General features: G+C 42.2%; 1 protein-coding gene across 2 annotated transcripts in view; it reads left to right on the forward strand.

Annotated features, from left to right (window-relative positions):
• PNPLA7 (patatin like phospholipase domain containing 7) overlaps positions 1–17818 on the forward strand; it is a 1294112-nt gene that overhangs the window by 264929 nt on the left and 1011365 nt on the right. For both annotated transcript variants that reach the window (XM_069241381.1, XM_069241380.1), the window contains exon 15: positions 430–588. In XM_069241381.1, coding sequence (XP_069097482.1) covers positions 430–588 — 159 coding nt within the window. The remainder of the gene's footprint in view (positions 1–429; positions 589–17818) is intronic.

The following is a 17818-nucleotide window of genomic DNA, read 5'->3' on the forward strand; positions in this document are numbered from 1 at the left end:
AAAGGTCTGCTGATTTTTGCAAGGACATGTCAATACAGACACAGCGATGGTACACGCTCAAATGTTTTAAGCACATGAAGAAAAATAAGTTGCACAAAATATCAATCTTTTGCAGATGTCAAGCTGCAAATCCATTATTACATTATATGCAAATTATTTCTTAGAGGCTTCCTCTGGGGTCTACTTTGGCAGCAATAGGTGTGTGGTGGGATAGTGAAGTGTCAGACGAGATGCATTTTACTGCAAGACTATGAAAAGTTCCTATGGATTTTTTGTATTAGTTGTTGCCTTGCTCTAAACATCACTTCAAAAGAAAAATAAATAATATTTCTGGTTAAAATTAATGATGATTACTTTTTGAGGAAAACCTTCATGAGAGAAAACAATTTTAGGAAAATATTGTTAAACGTTTGCTGTTCCCTCTCTCAGATGACAGTGAAGAAATCTGTGACGGTAACTGAAACTCCCTCAGCAGTTTTCCATTACACAGAAGGTCAAACTGGGATGCCAGACTTTACTGTCAACCGGCAAATTGATGCAATCTTTGAAGCTGCTAAGAAGGATCTTGTAACCTTGATAAAATTAGACGTGAGTATTATTGTAAAATAGACTTCTATATTATTCTTAGCCCCGTAGTATTGAATTTGTGAAGAGATTAGATGGCAGGTGCAAAATGGTATCAGTGTAACTAGTCCTCACAAGAATGTAGAGGGGGGTACTGCTTGTGTTCATTTTTTAAGTCTCATTGACAACTTCTGAAGAAGCAGTGCTTTCATTTGGAAATCCTGTGTTGCGTCACCTTTCCAATATGTTGATAGCATAGAGAGGAGATAGCACGCTAGTGGAATGTTTTGGCCTTGACTTCATATACAGAAGTAATTTATTTTCAGGTGCAAACTCCTGTTAGTGCATTAAACAGGATTCCAAGTTAGGCTGTATTTATCCACACACTAATGGCACATGTGCTGTTTGCCCCTGCGCTCGTCGTCTATAAGTTTACGGCAGATAAAATTTGGTGAGGAACTTTTTAGCAAATAACTTGTAATTCTGACTTGGGCATCCGGAACACATACAAGTGTGTACCGAATCAGGAGTCCATGCTATTTGTTTCAATGCTATTTGCCAAGTTTTCTCTGTTGTAAGCTTGTGAAAAAATAGCACAGGTGCAATTTTCACATGGGCAACTAGTCAAATGCAGCTAGCACTCAGACAAATAACTGCTAACAGGAGTTTACACCTGAAACTGAACTAGCCTTGTAGTTTTATTTAGGGCATTTTTGTGCGTCCATAGAAAAGAGGGTGTTACATCAAACACACGATGATTGGAGGAATTCTTGCAATAAGTCAACCGTGGCAGTTTCTCAGAGTAGCATTCCAACCTATAATTCTCTTCCCAACCATGCCACCTTAGTTTGGACCCAATAGGAACAGTCCAACCCAAACGAGCAAGCAAGGATCTCCTAGAACTGGACCACAAGTAACCCATGCAAGATCAAGGTTGATTTCATATGGCCGGGGCCAAACTAAGATGGCATGGTGGGCAAAAGAACTATGTGTTGGAATGCTACCCCAGGCGGCTGCCATGGTTGGTTTATTGCAAGCATTGCTCCAATCACCTTTTGTGTGTTTGAAATAACACAGTTTTTCTCTAGAAGCATGTTGTGCAAAATAACTGTGGACTGGGATGCAGCCCCCAGGTAATTATTGGAGGCTGATATTAACTAAATGATTTTATCCATCACTTTTTTCTGTACTTCAGTGTGATGCCCTAAGTGTGACGGGTATGCCCAAACCTGGGACCCATGTTTACTCACCTTTGGAACTTAGCTGCATCTGACTGACGAGCCCCAGTCAGTGAAAGAGATTTTCAGTTGCTTGTTTTCCGGACCTGGTCTGGCAGTTCAGACTGGACTGTTCCCATAAGGAGAAGGGTTGAGACTAATTTGCATATGACTGGATCCAAACTGAGGTGGCATGGTGGGCGAGAAACAATGGATTGGGATGCGGCCGTGAACGCTTACCAGTGGCTGGGATTATTTAGAGCATTCCATCCATCACTTTGTTTTTTGATGCCCTAAATGTGACTGGTATGCCCAGTCATGGGTGTCTGTTCTTGTTGGAGGAGGGTCAAGACTGTTTTGTATATGGCTGAGTCCAAACTGAGGTGGCATTTTGTGCAAAATAACAATGGACTGGGATGTGGACCAAAGTAATTACCAGTGGCTGAGATTAATTCAAGCATTGCACCCATTACTTTTTTTATACTTTATGGAAAAAGGAGCCTGCTCCGGCTCAAAATACTTTTAGCATGCCAAGTATGTATTTACTGCCTGGACCTGATATGACATCAGATGTTTCTGTACTGCTGATAACTTTGAGTTGTTCAATCTGTTAAACATTATTTGAATGTACATTCTGCTCCTCACTGTTGTTTTGTTGATTCCCCGAATCAAAACATGAAGGCCGTAGTAGAGTAAAAGATGTAGTTAGCAGGTGACCAGGATAAACTCTCTATATTTTTAGCATCTTCTAATGAGCAGAAAGGGGTAACTGTTAACTCATTGTGTGTTGCAACAGAGACGTCAACTTAGTTATTGAAGGTAAGATATTGTTTTGCCTTCTTCCTAGATGAACGTTATTTGTATTGCATTGGTACGCAAATTGATCCAATGAGGTAAAAGCCCCTTATTGCAGAAGTATATTTTTTAACTGCCATCCTTTTCCATCATCTGTCACCTGGCCACCTCTCTTAAACATAACTTCATTTTAAACTATGCACCTAAACAAATTCACTGCTCTTGAGACACCTGAGTGACCCTGTATAAGACATAGCATCTAGCACATACTGTACTGAGTGCACAGATGGGGAAGAATGACTAGTATGTCTGTGTTCTGACGCTGGCTTTTCATTATCTTTATAACATGAGATGGTGCTGAAGGGTGAGGGGGCATGGGTGCTACTTATCAGTGTAGATATGCACTTGGGCTTTCAGACACTCTTTTTGCTTTCTGTTTATTCGTTTTTGGGTGTGAGCATTTGTAGTGGAATTCCAAAAACTACAAGGACTCCTGGGTGACCGTTCAAGATATTTTCTGCAGTTTGTTGTAAATAAAGTTAAGGTGGTTGGCAAGACCTGGTATGATCCCTCTGCTATGTGTGATCAATCTTCACATTCAGAAAGGATTTATTCTAGCGATCCAGGAATTTCTATTGAATTATTACTGTCCCATTGGCAGCAAAGCAGATTGTCTATCTTTTACCCTTTCAGTTTATCTAGGTTCCATACAGGCTATGGAGATAAATTCACATAAGACCACCTTCCCTGTATGAGGGAATAAACTGCGATTCATAAAACAGTAAATCTGCCTTAGAGAAGATTTTTCTTTTTTGTAAGTGATTTTCTTTCACCGAAACCAAATTCTGCAGTAATTTGAAATATTGACCCATTGTAGTTATGCATATTTATGGTAGGAAAATAAGTTCTTAAAACTCATAGAACATAACATTATCAATTAGAAAACTGATGGGTATAAAGACATCCCTAGACCACACAAGGCATGCAGAATAGGGAAGCAGACCAGGTTGGGAGTGAAAGATTTAATACAAGAAGTAAATACCGTCCCTGAAAGCAGATTTCCTTTTTTCTGATCTCAATAACTAGCACCATGTGTTAATTTCCAGCGTCTTCAGGAAAGCCATGATAGTACCTTTAGCCTTCTCTCTTAAGTTCCTGTTCTTTATAGGGAGTCGGTAAGCCTGCCACAAACAAAAGGGCATCCCATTTGCAGTTGGATTTCAAAGAGGCGTCCTTACTTTCCTCTGAGTATTCAACAGCTCCTCAAACATGATTGTACCAGGAAGACCCAAGATTCTCAAATGTACTCGCTTCCCATATTGTCCAGAGTTTCCAGTCTCATATGCATCCTCATTATGTTTATTACAACAGTTTTAAACTTACAAGTGTTAGCCAAGGCTTTCTCTGTTGTATGTTAATGGCTTTCCTGAATGCCAGATTAAGTTTCCACAGACATTAGTATTTTCCAGTGATGTCACCCTCCCAGAAAAGGACTTCATAGTCAACTCTGTACCTTTAAATCTTGTGGTCATGGCATTGATTGAGTTTATGAGCTTTTCCTTTCTTCCCTGCAGTGGTTGCCTCCTCTACAAGTGCCTTTTAGTACCCTTGGTCAGCGAGTACATATGACTTGAAGACTTCTTCATGGGTTCCCTTTGTTGTCCTCAAGGCCATGACTGGATTCAGCTGTGTCAGTGTGCCTAGCTGCCAGATGTACTATGTTGTGAAATTGTACTCTTCAGTCATGTAGCCTCATTAGAACGTGCCTGGGCCACCAATTAGGGGCAGCAGCAAGCCAGGATGCACATGCGAGCAGCATAGGTACACACTTGCTCTCTCCCTTGTTCCAGGTGTAGGTGAGGTTATGGGTAGTACACTATGTGATGGGAAGGATATTGCTGGTCGGAACGTTTCCTCTCCTGGTTGCTGTTTTTAACTGTATTTCAAGGCCTGTGCTCTTGTTCCACGTCAGTATATTGTACAGGCTTGCCATTTACCAGATTGAGGACCTACAATGAGGTGCTCTAAAGTATTGTAGCCTTCTTGGAGGTCTGTAAACTAATGGAAACTCTAGAGATTGCACCTTGTGAGGCCGGTCAAGCTTCTTGGAGGGGGAAATTCCCAGTGATACTAGTCTTCAGGTTGCTATGACTGCTGAAAGATTGAAGATGGCTATACCACTCATTAATTTAAGTGGTGGGGAGGTGAGCCAGAGGGGCAGGAGAGGTGTATTAAATGGAGAGAAGGGAGGCTGCAGATAATTTCCCTTGTGCCCTGTATCGCTGAATTCACAACGGGCCTGCAAGTACTGAAAGTGTTGCACGGTCTGGTGCTGGGTAGGAACAAAATGAAAGATTCATGGGCACCCTAGGAACTTGAATGAAGAGACTTGTGGAAACACTTATTCTGATGCTGGATAGCTGGACATTATATTCAGAATTAGTAAAATATGCAGCCATCTCTACATGATTTTTATGCTCGGTATGTTGTTTATGCAGTGGCGTAACAAAAGTTGAGGTCCCCCCCCACTCTCCAGACCCCGTCAGAAGCCCTTAGGCTAGCCCCTGCATCCCCCGCCAGCGCCTGCTTTGGCCTGTGCACATTGCGGACGGGGGCCCTTAGAACTCACGTCTCTTCCCCCCCCCCCCCCAAACAAAAGCTTTTAGGAAAGATGGAGAGAAACAATTGCAAGAACAGAACATAACACAGTCACTAAATGATCCGGTGGATACATAGAGGATCAATGGGAATCAAATTAATAGTGGATTCTAAACTGAACAAAAAAAATAATTTGCCTAGGTTTGGTTTTAAAAGGGCCTGCACAAATCCAGAGGAAAGGTGAGATCCCCTGGACAAGTGAACCATCTGCTATGAAAAATGAGAAAATTGAAACTGCTGGTGGGACAAAGATGCCCAATATCTACTGGTAGGAGTCACACCTGCTGGAAAAATAAGAAGATATGTTGATATATTAGACTTGCGAAGCTGACTGGTGGAGAAAACGGTGTGGAGTTTTACATGCATAGAGGTTCGGCTCAGGGAACAGAATGTTCTGGCTATGGAGGACTCATTTGTTCTTCATGACTGGAAGGTGTAATTGGTAAAGTATTTGCAATTTTTTCTGATTTACCTTTAGACATACTAAGTAATTGTCGCAGGGTCTTAAATGGTTATTCTCTTTCTCCTATCTCCCTTGCGGAGAATGTAGTAGAGAAATCTGAATAAAGAATGCAAAACGTAAAGATCTTGATTGCGCCTACTGATTTTCAGAGGGGAATTGTAGAAACAAATGAGAGAAGTGTGATGTAAATAATGTGGGTATTTAGAGCATTACGTTCTTATTTAATCTAGATATTAAATACAAAATCTGTACTAGCAATTCAAGTGTTCCTGGCATCTTGAATAAGGTAAGAATGAGATGACTGTGAACACACACTGTCCTCTAGGGGTTTGCAATTCACTTTTACCTAGACGCACTAGACTGCACATAAATACCAACCTCTAACATAGCTCATAAACTAGGTGTCAGACTAGTTTACAGTATGAAGTCACTAATTCCTCTTGTGCTATCGGTCTAAAAACTCCTATACATTTCACATTACTATTGCATCAAGCAGAACAGATTTTAGCCAAATCATCCCCCATAGAATCAAGTACCTAATCAACTAGGTTTAGGGCCTGCACCTAGATTGGATGCACAACACAGTACCATCTATACTAAGACTGTGTTTTAGGTGACTGTGGCCATTTGACCAATAGAACTTTTCTCTCTCACCTCTTCGTAAAATTAATTGTTGTATCTTTCCATGCGTGAGTTGCTTAACGGCACTAATGTAGACAGTATCGGAAATCAAAAAATTGTGGTTATCTTGCTGCTACACAGATTTTTGGGGCTCCATAGGTAGGTCTCAGAACTGGCTGTGCCCTATGAAGAATCTTCAGACAATGAGGATATAGTCCATTTTAAGATTTTTCCAAAGACCTGCAAAGGGCTTGAGGAAACAAATGAAGGGATACAACATGAAATCTGAGTTATGTACTCTGAGATAAAGGCAAAGCTTTTGGGGAGATATTTTTTTAGAAGATATAGCTTGAACAAATCCCTTCACCCTATCTAGACTTAGAAGGTTATTGTGTATAATTTTTGTGAATTTTTGAGACTATTGAATCATTTAAATAACTTAATTAGCTGAATTAGAAATGTAACAGCAAACTTCCCATTGAAGGACTAATTAGTGCTGATCTGTGAATGGGGCACTCCTGTTATGAATATAATACCTCTTCTGAAATGTTCTAGTTGCTTACTTTCTCTTGCATTACAGTTTATATTCTGAATCTTTTATATTCCTGTTTTCTCAGGATGCCTCATTAGACTTTTTTTTTAAAACTCTTAAGCACAACACGAAATTGCCAGAGGCTTCAGCTTTTGATCTTTCTTCTGTTTATGAGGTGAGGCCCGGCAGGATTTCTAGTAAGCAAGGTAAGCCCAGAATGGACAGAGCTCCAAATTTGCTTGGATCGGGTACAAAAACCATGTCCCAAATATTCAAGTATCACCCAGCTTAAGAATCACAGTGTGGTGCTCGTACTTTATAACCTGGGCAACACCTACCAGCCCAGACACGTACATATCCTGATGGACCAGAAGCTCAAGCCATTGCATTACTGGTTATGTTGAGAAATATTCCTTGAACAACGGTAGTAACTTTACAGATCAGTCTCCAGTTGCTATGGATTTGCTCCTGAGTTGATCTTATGATTGTGTTCGGTCTCTAATAACGCTTGCCTGAATGTCACTGTGATAACGATTCCACATTCTTAGAAAATGAGATCCATGTTCAGGCCATTTCAACACCCTGCGTGCTTTTTTTCCTGCGCTCTTTTGCCAGTGCTTAATTGGTTAAAATAAAATAAATAGTGAAAGAAAATAACTACTTCCGGGGTTCTATATTTTTCTTAGTAGCCGGCAGTTGGTACTGCTGGGGAACCTGAATATCAAGGCTTGAATGGTCTTTAGATGCATTTCTTCCGCCAACCTACACTCACTATCTCTTTACATTATTCTTGCACATTATTTTTCTTGCCTGTTTTCTCCCTTTGTTACTGTTTCTCTGTCTCTAGCATCCTTCTACATTCTCACTTTCCTTCTTACTCTGGGTCATAGTTAGATGATAAAAAATAAGTCTTAGACCCTCAAAAATGAGCGTTCAACTGTAGAATAGTACATTAGCCGATGAAATAAATGAGTACCTCCCTTAGTGCATATTGATAGCTGCCCTTCTTCACTACTTCCTTGTACTTCCTGCTTCCATGATTATTGTGCGTGTTCTGCTGTTTCTTGCATGCTTTCGCTCTAAGTTTAGGTACAAAAGGTCTTCAGTTAGTCACAAAATCTTTACTTTTTAAAGAAAAAATATATATATATATATGCATTCTGATTTAAATAATCGTACCTATCGCTAAAAAGCCTTCTGTGAATGTTTACAAAGCAATGAGATTTGACTGCTCCTTCCACAATACATGCCATTTTTCTGAACCTTCCCTAGTTTGTAGTTAGCCTGTCCATGGAGGTAAGATTATCCTGAAATTATTGCACCGGGATCATTTGCTGACAAACTGATAGGGATGCTGCATGTCCTTTATGTATGTACCCTGACTCTACACACACTGTTGTGTATTCTGATACTAATGTGGATGCGAGCTTGGGGACCCTAGCTTGGCTAAATATTTTCATTTGTTTCTTTCTCATAGATCCTTCAGCCCTCTTCTTTTGTGGTAGTGCATTCGTTTTAAATTGTAAAGGTGGCACCCTGTATAGTGGATGCACTAAGGGAACAGAGAAGGTAGACTTTTTTCAGGCAGTCGTAACAGCAAATCAGTATAATTGGTTAAGCTTTGTTTCCTGATCTCATGTTGCCCTTAATTTGGTTAAGGTTTGGGTTGCCCTTGGTGGAAGCAAAACTATTTATGAATTCAAATTGGTTGAGTGAGCTCCTCGGCTGATGTTAGAAAGGGGTGTGTGCTCAACATTGCCACATTTAGGTGGCCAAAAACTTCTAAAGCCTTCCAAGTAAAGGAAGGTGTTGTAGGCAATGTCTGTGGTAGGAAAATGTGTAAGATTCATTATTGAAACTTCATGAGATAAGACACCATTATTCAGCAAAGGGCATAGCAATTGCTGAGCTCTCAAACCATGTGCCCTTTTTTGATCAACCAACATCATGCTATATCTACATTCCGCTCTGTCCCTTTAGTTGTAAATGTGACACGGCCTGCAGCTATAGAAACTTTACCTCATTGGTCACACAGACTCCTTCAAAATGTTGAATCTGTCAGTCCCTTAACTGGATACAAATAGCATTAAGATACTTAAGTAAGAATTTGTTAATGTGATGCTGCAGTCCACAAGTTTTAAATACCTGGAGGGCTGGCTCAGCGTTTCAACTTTCTTTTTGTGCTGGTTAAAGATAATATGCGTTTTCTGTTATGCCCGCTGAAGCATGACTAACAAGTCCTTGAGACCCAAACAGTATACATACATAATAAAACTGTTTTCTGCATGTTCATTCCATTGTTTTTACCGCATTTCATCAGTGGCAGTGTTCCCGTTTTTACGGACAGGCTAGTTTCCTTTTTTAATGTTCTTATTTGCGGCATGGGCATTTACTTCAGTTTGGTAAGTGAATATGGTTTTCTGGCCACCCTATAATCCACTTATCTTGGCTGTTCCTAGATTCTTATCCAGTTAACTAAAATGTTTGATCCTGTAAAATGCACTGCATTCCGCATCTCCCACCCCCAAGCCCCTTAGTTACCTTAACTGCCAAAATTAAGGCGGACTTAGACAATAATAAACACCCAGCATTAGATGTTTCACAATAACCCAACCTTGCACCTAATGTTCGTTCTTTTGGAGAGCTTTCCTTAACTTCAGTGATCCATTTATGTGTGGCCGAGGGGGAGAATGAGTGAAACCAAGACCTATCCAGTCTTTGTGCAATAAAATAAGCGTTGCACGTGTGGATCATGTGGTACCACTGTTTTGAAGTTCCCCTAAAGGCGGGTGCTATCCCTTGCCTCAAGGAGTGCTTCAAAGCTTCTATCCAATTAGTCTTTTACTATATAAGTAACAAATACGCCCCTGGTGAAAACATCCACGCAGAAGAATGAGGGTTGGCTTCAGTTGCAGCCACGTTGTGTCTCTCTACTTGCCTTGCTAATCGCCCTATTTAAGATATTTGCATTTCTTCTTTAAACAAATCACCTCAAGAGAAGTAGAGTGAGATGAATGCGTTTCTGGTTTATCTTGCATTCTCCCTCTGCTTTCAGTGCATGAAGACGCCCCTCCCTCTTAAACCACGTCAAAAGAACATTGACTATTCTGAAACATCTTTTTTTTTAATACGGAAAGCATGTGAAGTCTTTATAGAAAACATCACCAATTGCAATGTTTTCCACCCACTTTGGCCTCACGCTTGTTATACATAGACCGGGTCAACATTTGGGTCTAGCCCCACTGTTGACTTTCCTTTCCTAAAATGTGAAAAGTAAGAAGCACAAGTGATGTGCAACCTGGGTGAAAGAGAACTGAGGGTCATTATTTCATTTGGGAATGGCATGCAAACCATTTGTGGGGAGGGCAAGGAGGAGGGGCACAGGTGGTTATCAATTTCGACTTTGACACACTATCACCTCTGAACAAACTCTCCCTGCCCCCACACACTCTTCCCACCCCCACACACTCTTCCCACCCCCCAACACTCACACACCTGTGCCTAGTGACACAGACATGAACAACACTCACACAACTATGCCAAAGACAGCCGCGCACAGTACCCACCCCACTCTGTCCTGCTCCATCCTGAACATTTGCTCTCTCACCAGACACTGCATCGAAATCTTTGACCTCTTGCACAACCACTCCCCGGACTTACTCTTCCTTCCCAGGCCTGGCTCAAACTCACCTCAGCCCCTGACATTTCAACAGCCGTCCCACCAGGCAGGACAGAACCAATAAACCCAGAGGAGGTGACACTGCCGAACCCCCCTCCCCCCCCCCCCCCAAAAAAAAACCTTTGTGCTCAACTTCCGCACTTTCTCGGCATTCTCAAGTTCCACCTGGAGGACCACTCTCGCCCAAACCCTGCCACCCTCCTGGAAATTTGAGGACATTCTGACTCTCCCAACAAGTGAAGGACCTCTCCATGTCACCAGGCATCTCCTAGACCTCATCTTTGCCTACTTCTCAAATATCACGATGGACAAGGCCACCCCCTCACTTGCACCTGCCACTACCTGGTCTGTTTCAACCTACAACTTAACCTCCTATGAAGATTATTGCTAACAAAAACAGCCTGTCCCAACTGGAACTACAGCTCTGAAAAACCCTGCACCACAGAACTACTCAGCACCGCCCAGTGCACCAAGACGACATCACCTGATCCAACAACAGCTTCAACAACTGACTCATCTCCTACGCGGATGCCCTGGCTCCACGTAAGCCACAAATTCCCCCAAGGGCTAGCCCTCAAACAAGCCGGTACACCAACACCCTACCACTCATCAATCGCTATTGCAAGCAGCAAGAGCACAATTGGAGGCTCACCCACAATGACAGTGATAAACCTACCTACAAATCAGCTGCCCAACACTATCACCACCAGCAGCTCAGAGCCAGAAAGCATGCAGCCTTGACCGAATGGACTGGTAGCAGCACCAATAATGCAAAGGAAATCTTCTCCATAATGAAGGAATTCACCTCCCCCGCCGCAACCTCCCGGTCCGCTCCCACCCTCTCAGACGTCGGTTACCAATTGGCTGTTTATTTCAGTAGTATGATATGTAGCATCTGAGAAAATCTTCTCAGACTGTACATATTGTTTGGGGATTTCAATAATGGAGTTTGTAATTATTCGGAATCCCAGGTATGCAGCCTGTGCTGAGAGCAAAATGTAAACGTGAACACTTTTCCCATTCTGTATATGGGTATGCCACCGATGACGTTGTGTTAAAGCATGATTTAGGGGGTTATTCCAACTTTGGAGGAGGTGGTAATCTGTCCTAAATGTGACGGATTTACCACCAGCCGTATTACGAGTTCCATAGGATATAATGGACTCGTAATACAGCTGGTGGTATATCCGTCACTTTACCGTCACTCTTGGGACGGATTACCACTTCCTCCAAAGTTGAAATAACCCCCTTAGTCTTTGCAAGTGAGGCCCAAATCCCTGGTATACCCGTAATTCCTGCTTTCACAGGAAAGTATGCGGGTAGCACTATTGATCATATTTTGTTGTCTTCTAACTTATTACCAATAATGGCCAATTTTGGGGTCCTGTGGTGTTGCATCAGCGATCACAACCCATTATACATTAATTTGAGTGCCCTTATACATCAATCAAAACCTCAAAAGAATGATAATCTGGATTTTTTTTATGGAGCAAGGTTTTAAGAATAAACTGGAGCAAAGTTGACCCTGTTCCATTTACTCACACAATAGTCAAGGACTGTATAATGTCCATTATGACGTGCTTATCTGATTACATGGACCCCTAAGCAATCCGCCCCACATTTGAAAACATCTGCAGGTTCATCTCAAGAAACCTCAGGTGCAAAGCCGACCCTAGAGAACCATCATCTTGCTTCTGGTTCAATGCAGCATGCTCCGCAGCACATAAACAGTTGTTTGTCCTGATTAAATCTCCTTATGCAGTTGGCGATATCAAACAGGCAAGGGCAGACTATAAAATGACTCTTAAAGAAAGGAAAAGGGAGCTTAGGTCGAAAGCTTGGGGGTGATCTTGATAAAGCTGAGGAAATGAAGCATAGTTCCAAATTTTGTGAGATAATTAACAGGCCATATTTTAAAGACTTGGATGCCCCCAACATAGGTACCATTATCAATGTAGACACCTGGGTTTAACCTTATACTAAAATATTGTCTGTGGGTCTGGAATTATTTATGCAGGGCCCTACCCTCTGCCGGTCATCCGCAAACTCATGCAAATTTCAAAACCCTATCACTGTCGATGAAGTAATCAGCGCCATCTCATAGTGTGTCTCTGGTAAGGCACCTGGTCCGGATGGTGTACCTGGTGACAATTTTAAGTCCAATATCCTCTTATAGACCCCCCCCCCCTACTAACACTGTTTTTTAGGGCACGAACCCAGGGCCCTATCCCTGATTCTTGGAAGACAGCTATACTGGTCCCAGTATTAAAAAAAGGGGCTAGGTCTTCCTCAGTATATTACCGCCCAATCTTACTGATCGATTCCAGTGTAAAAACCCTGGGCCTAGACTTATTATCATGTCTAGAGGATTGTGCCTCCACAGATAATGTTTTAGCTAACACCCAATTTGGTTTTAGACCTGGCCTAAGCACAATAGACCAATGTTTTAAATCTCTAATTCTGGGGAAATACACTAAGGCAAAAAATGAATCCGTGAATTTGGCCTTTATTGATCTATTGAGTGCTTTTGACCTTGTGAATCGCAACAAGCTGTGGAAACTAATGGGGGATTGGGTGTGGAATCCGAACTACTAACACTTATACACCTTTCTTCATCAAGATCTGACTGTTAGTGTGCGATACAGGCCTGCCGGTGTATGCTCACCAAGCATTAAATCCTCTACGGGTAATAGACAGGGATGCATCTTGACCTCCTTCCATTCCTACGGTACATAAAGGGGAAAAAAGCTTTTTGATGGAGAGAGGGTAGGATGTGTGCTGCAGATGGGAAAAAGCCTTTTCTCATTTTGCTGTATGCAGTCGATGCAATTTTGATTGCACACACACAAACGGGTTGCAGACTCACCTAGACATATTTTGGGTTTTTAGGAGTGACCTGTACCTTCAAGTTAGTTTTTCAGAATCTTTTATTATGAATTGTGGTCGACCCAATACAAGGTTCAAGTCTTTTAGAATGGTAAACCATATTTTAGCTAGGGTGAAGAATTTTCATTATTTGGGAATTCTTTTTAATCAGTCTCTTAGTTGAGCTCCTCTTGAAACATCCAGACTCTAATCTTTTAATAGAATTACAGAATCCCTGTTCAGATTTGCCCGTAAATCGCACCACAAGCCTGTTCTTGAATTGGTGAGACTTTATAACGCCAAGTGCATAACAACAGGATCTTACGGTGCAGTTTATGGGGAAATAACGAGGCTGGGCTGCTTCGAATTGTGGAAAACAGTTTTGTTTGCAGATTATTGGTGGTCCCAGGCAACACAGCCACCCTAATATGCCATGAGGAGCTAGGGCTGACATTCTTTGAAGACTTGATTTGGTCTGGCCCCATTACTGCTTTGGGTAAAAATTTGGGTTATGCCTGAATCTGCAGTGACCAGATCATGCATAATTGTTTGTTAGTCCCTAGATAAAGTTACGCAGATTCTTAGGTTATCCTATGTTAAAAGCACATTTAATAAAATAGGCCTCACAGACCTGTTTGATAACCCACATATGATCAAGCAAACTCACAGACTACACTTCAAACACTGTTATCTGAACTATTGCCGAATTTCACGCATAGAACTCGCCCAGGCCAAAGTTTCCATCATTAGGTATGTTCCCGTTTCCATAGTGTGTGGGATGGAGCCATACTAGAGGTGGCTCGAGAATTCCACCCACCGCCATTGGCTAACAGCCCTTAGGCTGGAAACCCTGCAATATAAATTTGCCTTCCCAGTAGCAGAGGTTTGGAGTAGGAATCTCCTGCCGTGCGGGTTTGACCGGTTTTCAGCACAGAGCACCTGCCACCTTATTTTGTTTAGCGCCCTGTAAACAGTGCCAAGACATTTCTTTCTGGTTCCGCTCTTACGCAAATCCAATCTGAGACGCCATAGAGATGGTTTAACATTTGCACTTCTTAGGTGCGCGGGAACTATGTTTCTCTGTATTAAACATTATAATAAAAGCTTCTCCGATATGAAAAAGATATGGATCATAATGCATTATTTATTCAGGGCTGTTTTTTGCATCTTTTATGCTTTTTATCTATCTTGAGTTTGAACGTCATAAAAATATCATAAAAACCTCATCGTTCTAGTGAAGCGCAACGTTTTAATTGTGTAGCATTTTGTTTGCTCATGCACTTTATGCATGCTTTATTTGGGCGTGGTATTTGTACGATACCTTGACGATGTCTGTTGTATTTGTGATTTTGTAATTATTTGAATTCCGTAAGTTGTTTTTATCTCTGCTTATGCCTTTAAGGCCTCTGGCTGAATAACGTTTATTTTCCCTGACTGACTCTAGCAAGATATGCAACGTCTGTGACAACTTTGCATCCCAACCAACCTTTCCACCCTGGCAGCCCTCCGAAACAATGAGGAGAACACACCAGAAACTACCCTGACCTGCTGGACCACCTACTCTATGTAAACTGCCACAGTGTTGCACTCTGTCCACCCTAGAGCCAACTCAGACACCTGTCCACACTTCCCCTTCTTGAGACGACTCGAGCTAATATGACTCCCTCACCACAGGTACCCTATCAGACACCTGGAAACGTGCCACCATCTTGCTGCTTCTGAAAAAACCTACAGCAGACCCATCTACACCAGCAAACCTCAAACCCATCTCCATGCTATCCTACCTAGTGAAAGTCTTTGAGAAACTCAACAAATAACTGGAAGAATATCCCAACAAAAAACCAACCTCCTGGACTTATTCCAGTCAGACTTAATGGCAGCGTGAGACTACCCTCATTGTCACCACTGACAACATGAGCTTCATCATGGATGACGGTTGGACTGTAGCCCTCATCTTTCTCAACCTCGCCACAGTGTTCAACACCATCGCCCACCCAATCCTCATCCAACGCCTCCACAAGTCAGGACAACTCTTACATGGATTATCTCTTTCCTCACAGGCTGCACGCAGAAGGTCAGCCAAGCCTCTTATAACTACGAAACATCCAACCTGCTCTGCTGTGTCTTTCAGAGATCTTCTTTCAGCCCAAAGCTCTTCAACACGTACATCACCCTGCTGTCCAGGTTTGTCACACATGGTCTCATCATAATCTCTTACACCAGTGGCACAAAGCTCATCCTCTCCCTCTCCAAGGAAACCCCATTACCCAAAGTTCATAGACTTCATGTCAGAAGTTGCCCTCTGGATGATATCAAACAGCCTGAAGCTCAGGCACCAGACAAGATGGAGGTGGTAGTCTTTGGAAGAGAGACCACACTCTAGTACTTGGTCTGGTGGCCATCTGAACTGACCACCCCATCCAGCCAGGTCTGGAACATAGGGATTGTGATTGGCAACCATATCTATGGCCAGCCAGGTAAACTCGATCACCTCCTCTTGCATCCGCACCCTCAAGATCCTTAGGAGAATCTTAAGGTGGCTTCCTTTTTAGCACTTGTCAATTCATCACCCAACTCTAATCACCAGCAAGCCAGACTATGGGACCACATTCTACATAGGAATCTCAGACCTTCCACCAAGAGGCTACAGATCAACCAAAAAGCAGCAGCCACACTCTGCCTCCCACCCCCCCCCTATATTCACTCACTTTAAAGACTTCCACTGGCTTCTCATCCATAAACACGCCCTTTTCAAACTACCCACATGCACGTACAGAGCGCTGTGCAACCTAGGTCGCACTAAAATGAACAACTGCATTAGCTTTCACACCCACACCAGACACCTTTGCTTCGTCAGCCGTCTGCTTGCTTCCGTACCTCGCATCCAGAGAGCCAGAGCTGGTTCCGTGCCTTCTCATACCGGACTCCTAAAGTCTTGAATTCACTCCACCTTTCACATTAGAGCCACCAGCTTAGTCGTAGATTTACAGAAAAAGCTAGAAACGTGGCTCTTCCAGAAGGCCCCAGCTAGGGCTCCTCCCTCTTCTCAAAAGTGCCAGGATACCTACCTGGGTGATACGCATGCTCTACACATAACATAACATTGCACAGCACATTAAAGCCAGACCCGTTGACATTGTCAGCGCTTGTTGTTCTGTCTATTTCTGTTCACGTTAATTCTTATTTCGTTTACATTCTTTGTTGTTCTATATTATTTTCCTAATATACTTTATACTAAAGATCGTGTTTTATATTATGTGGTTGCCTTTTTTTCTCTATTTCCACACATGTAATTTACGTTCAGCAAGTCAGTCTCCTTCCTTGCATTCACTTATCACTCCCTTGCTCCGTCTAGGTTTTGGTCATTTACTTTTCTAGACCCAAGTCAGTGGGTTGGTCTTTTCTATAGTATCGGCTTTGCCTGTGAGTGTTAGTTTTCCAAAAACATCTAAAACACAAAATGTATTTTCTACGACATGATTTTCCTCACTGCTCGGTGTAATTTGCTGTTTTTTTTTTTGTTTTTTTTTGCTTGATGTGTTAACGTTCGTGATTTTTGTAACTTTTCTACTATTCTCCACATGTTTTTTATCCCAAGGCTTTGGATAAAATAACTTTATATTTTAAGATAAATAAACAGTTCAAAAGTGTCAAAACTTGCTATATGTGGGATGGACTGATGAATGAAACACTACAAAATGTAAACGGATTATGAGTGCTTTAATTCATTGTTACCTACATAGTGCAAAAAACTCGGAGCGAAGGAAAGACTTTTGTCTACTGCGGGAAACAAAAACGTTAGTAAAACTTTAAACGAATGAAAACCTGGAGGAAAGTGATTCCTTCTTTGCCATGATTTTTTACTGTAACTAATAACTCAAGTTCCTGTTCACCTCAACTTTGCAGTTCTCAAAGCAGCAATTAGGCCAGGGCGCACAGACTTTGGAAGAATCCCCTATGTTGCATCACATTTTAGGGTTCCATGTCTTGAATCCCAGAGAATCTCCTAATGAGGCCGCTGTTCTGCTAAACTGTTTGTTTTTAATGGAAAGCGGCGTCACGTGTTTGCTGGACACTTGATGGCTGTATAATTCCAACGTTATTGCATCTGTCGCTGGCTTGGCCTTGTAGTGCTGTGGATTGTGTTTCCTCTTCAAGCGTTGATTGTCAAATATGCACGACACTGACAGCTCAGACCTACCGGCCTGTCAGAGATGTAAGAATGACATGTCACTCATTACTCCTGCTGAACTTTGGAAAAAGAGTAATCTTAGCATGGGAATTCAGCATTCATTTCACGTGTAAGACCCGACAACTCAGACAAGACGTTCAGAGGCCTAGGTCTGAGTAGCCAGAAAGATTACTTGCAGGGCCCTAGCGTGGTGGTGGTTTGGGATGCCCCCACTCCCCCCCCCCCCCCCCCC

The sequence above is a fragment of the Pleurodeles waltl genome, chromosome 6 (assembly GCF_031143425.1).
Source record: "Pleurodeles waltl isolate 20211129_DDA chromosome 6, aPleWal1.hap1.20221129, whole genome shotgun sequence".
Lineage (NCBI taxonomy): Eukaryota > Metazoa > Chordata > Amphibia > Caudata > Salamandridae > Pleurodeles > Pleurodeles waltl.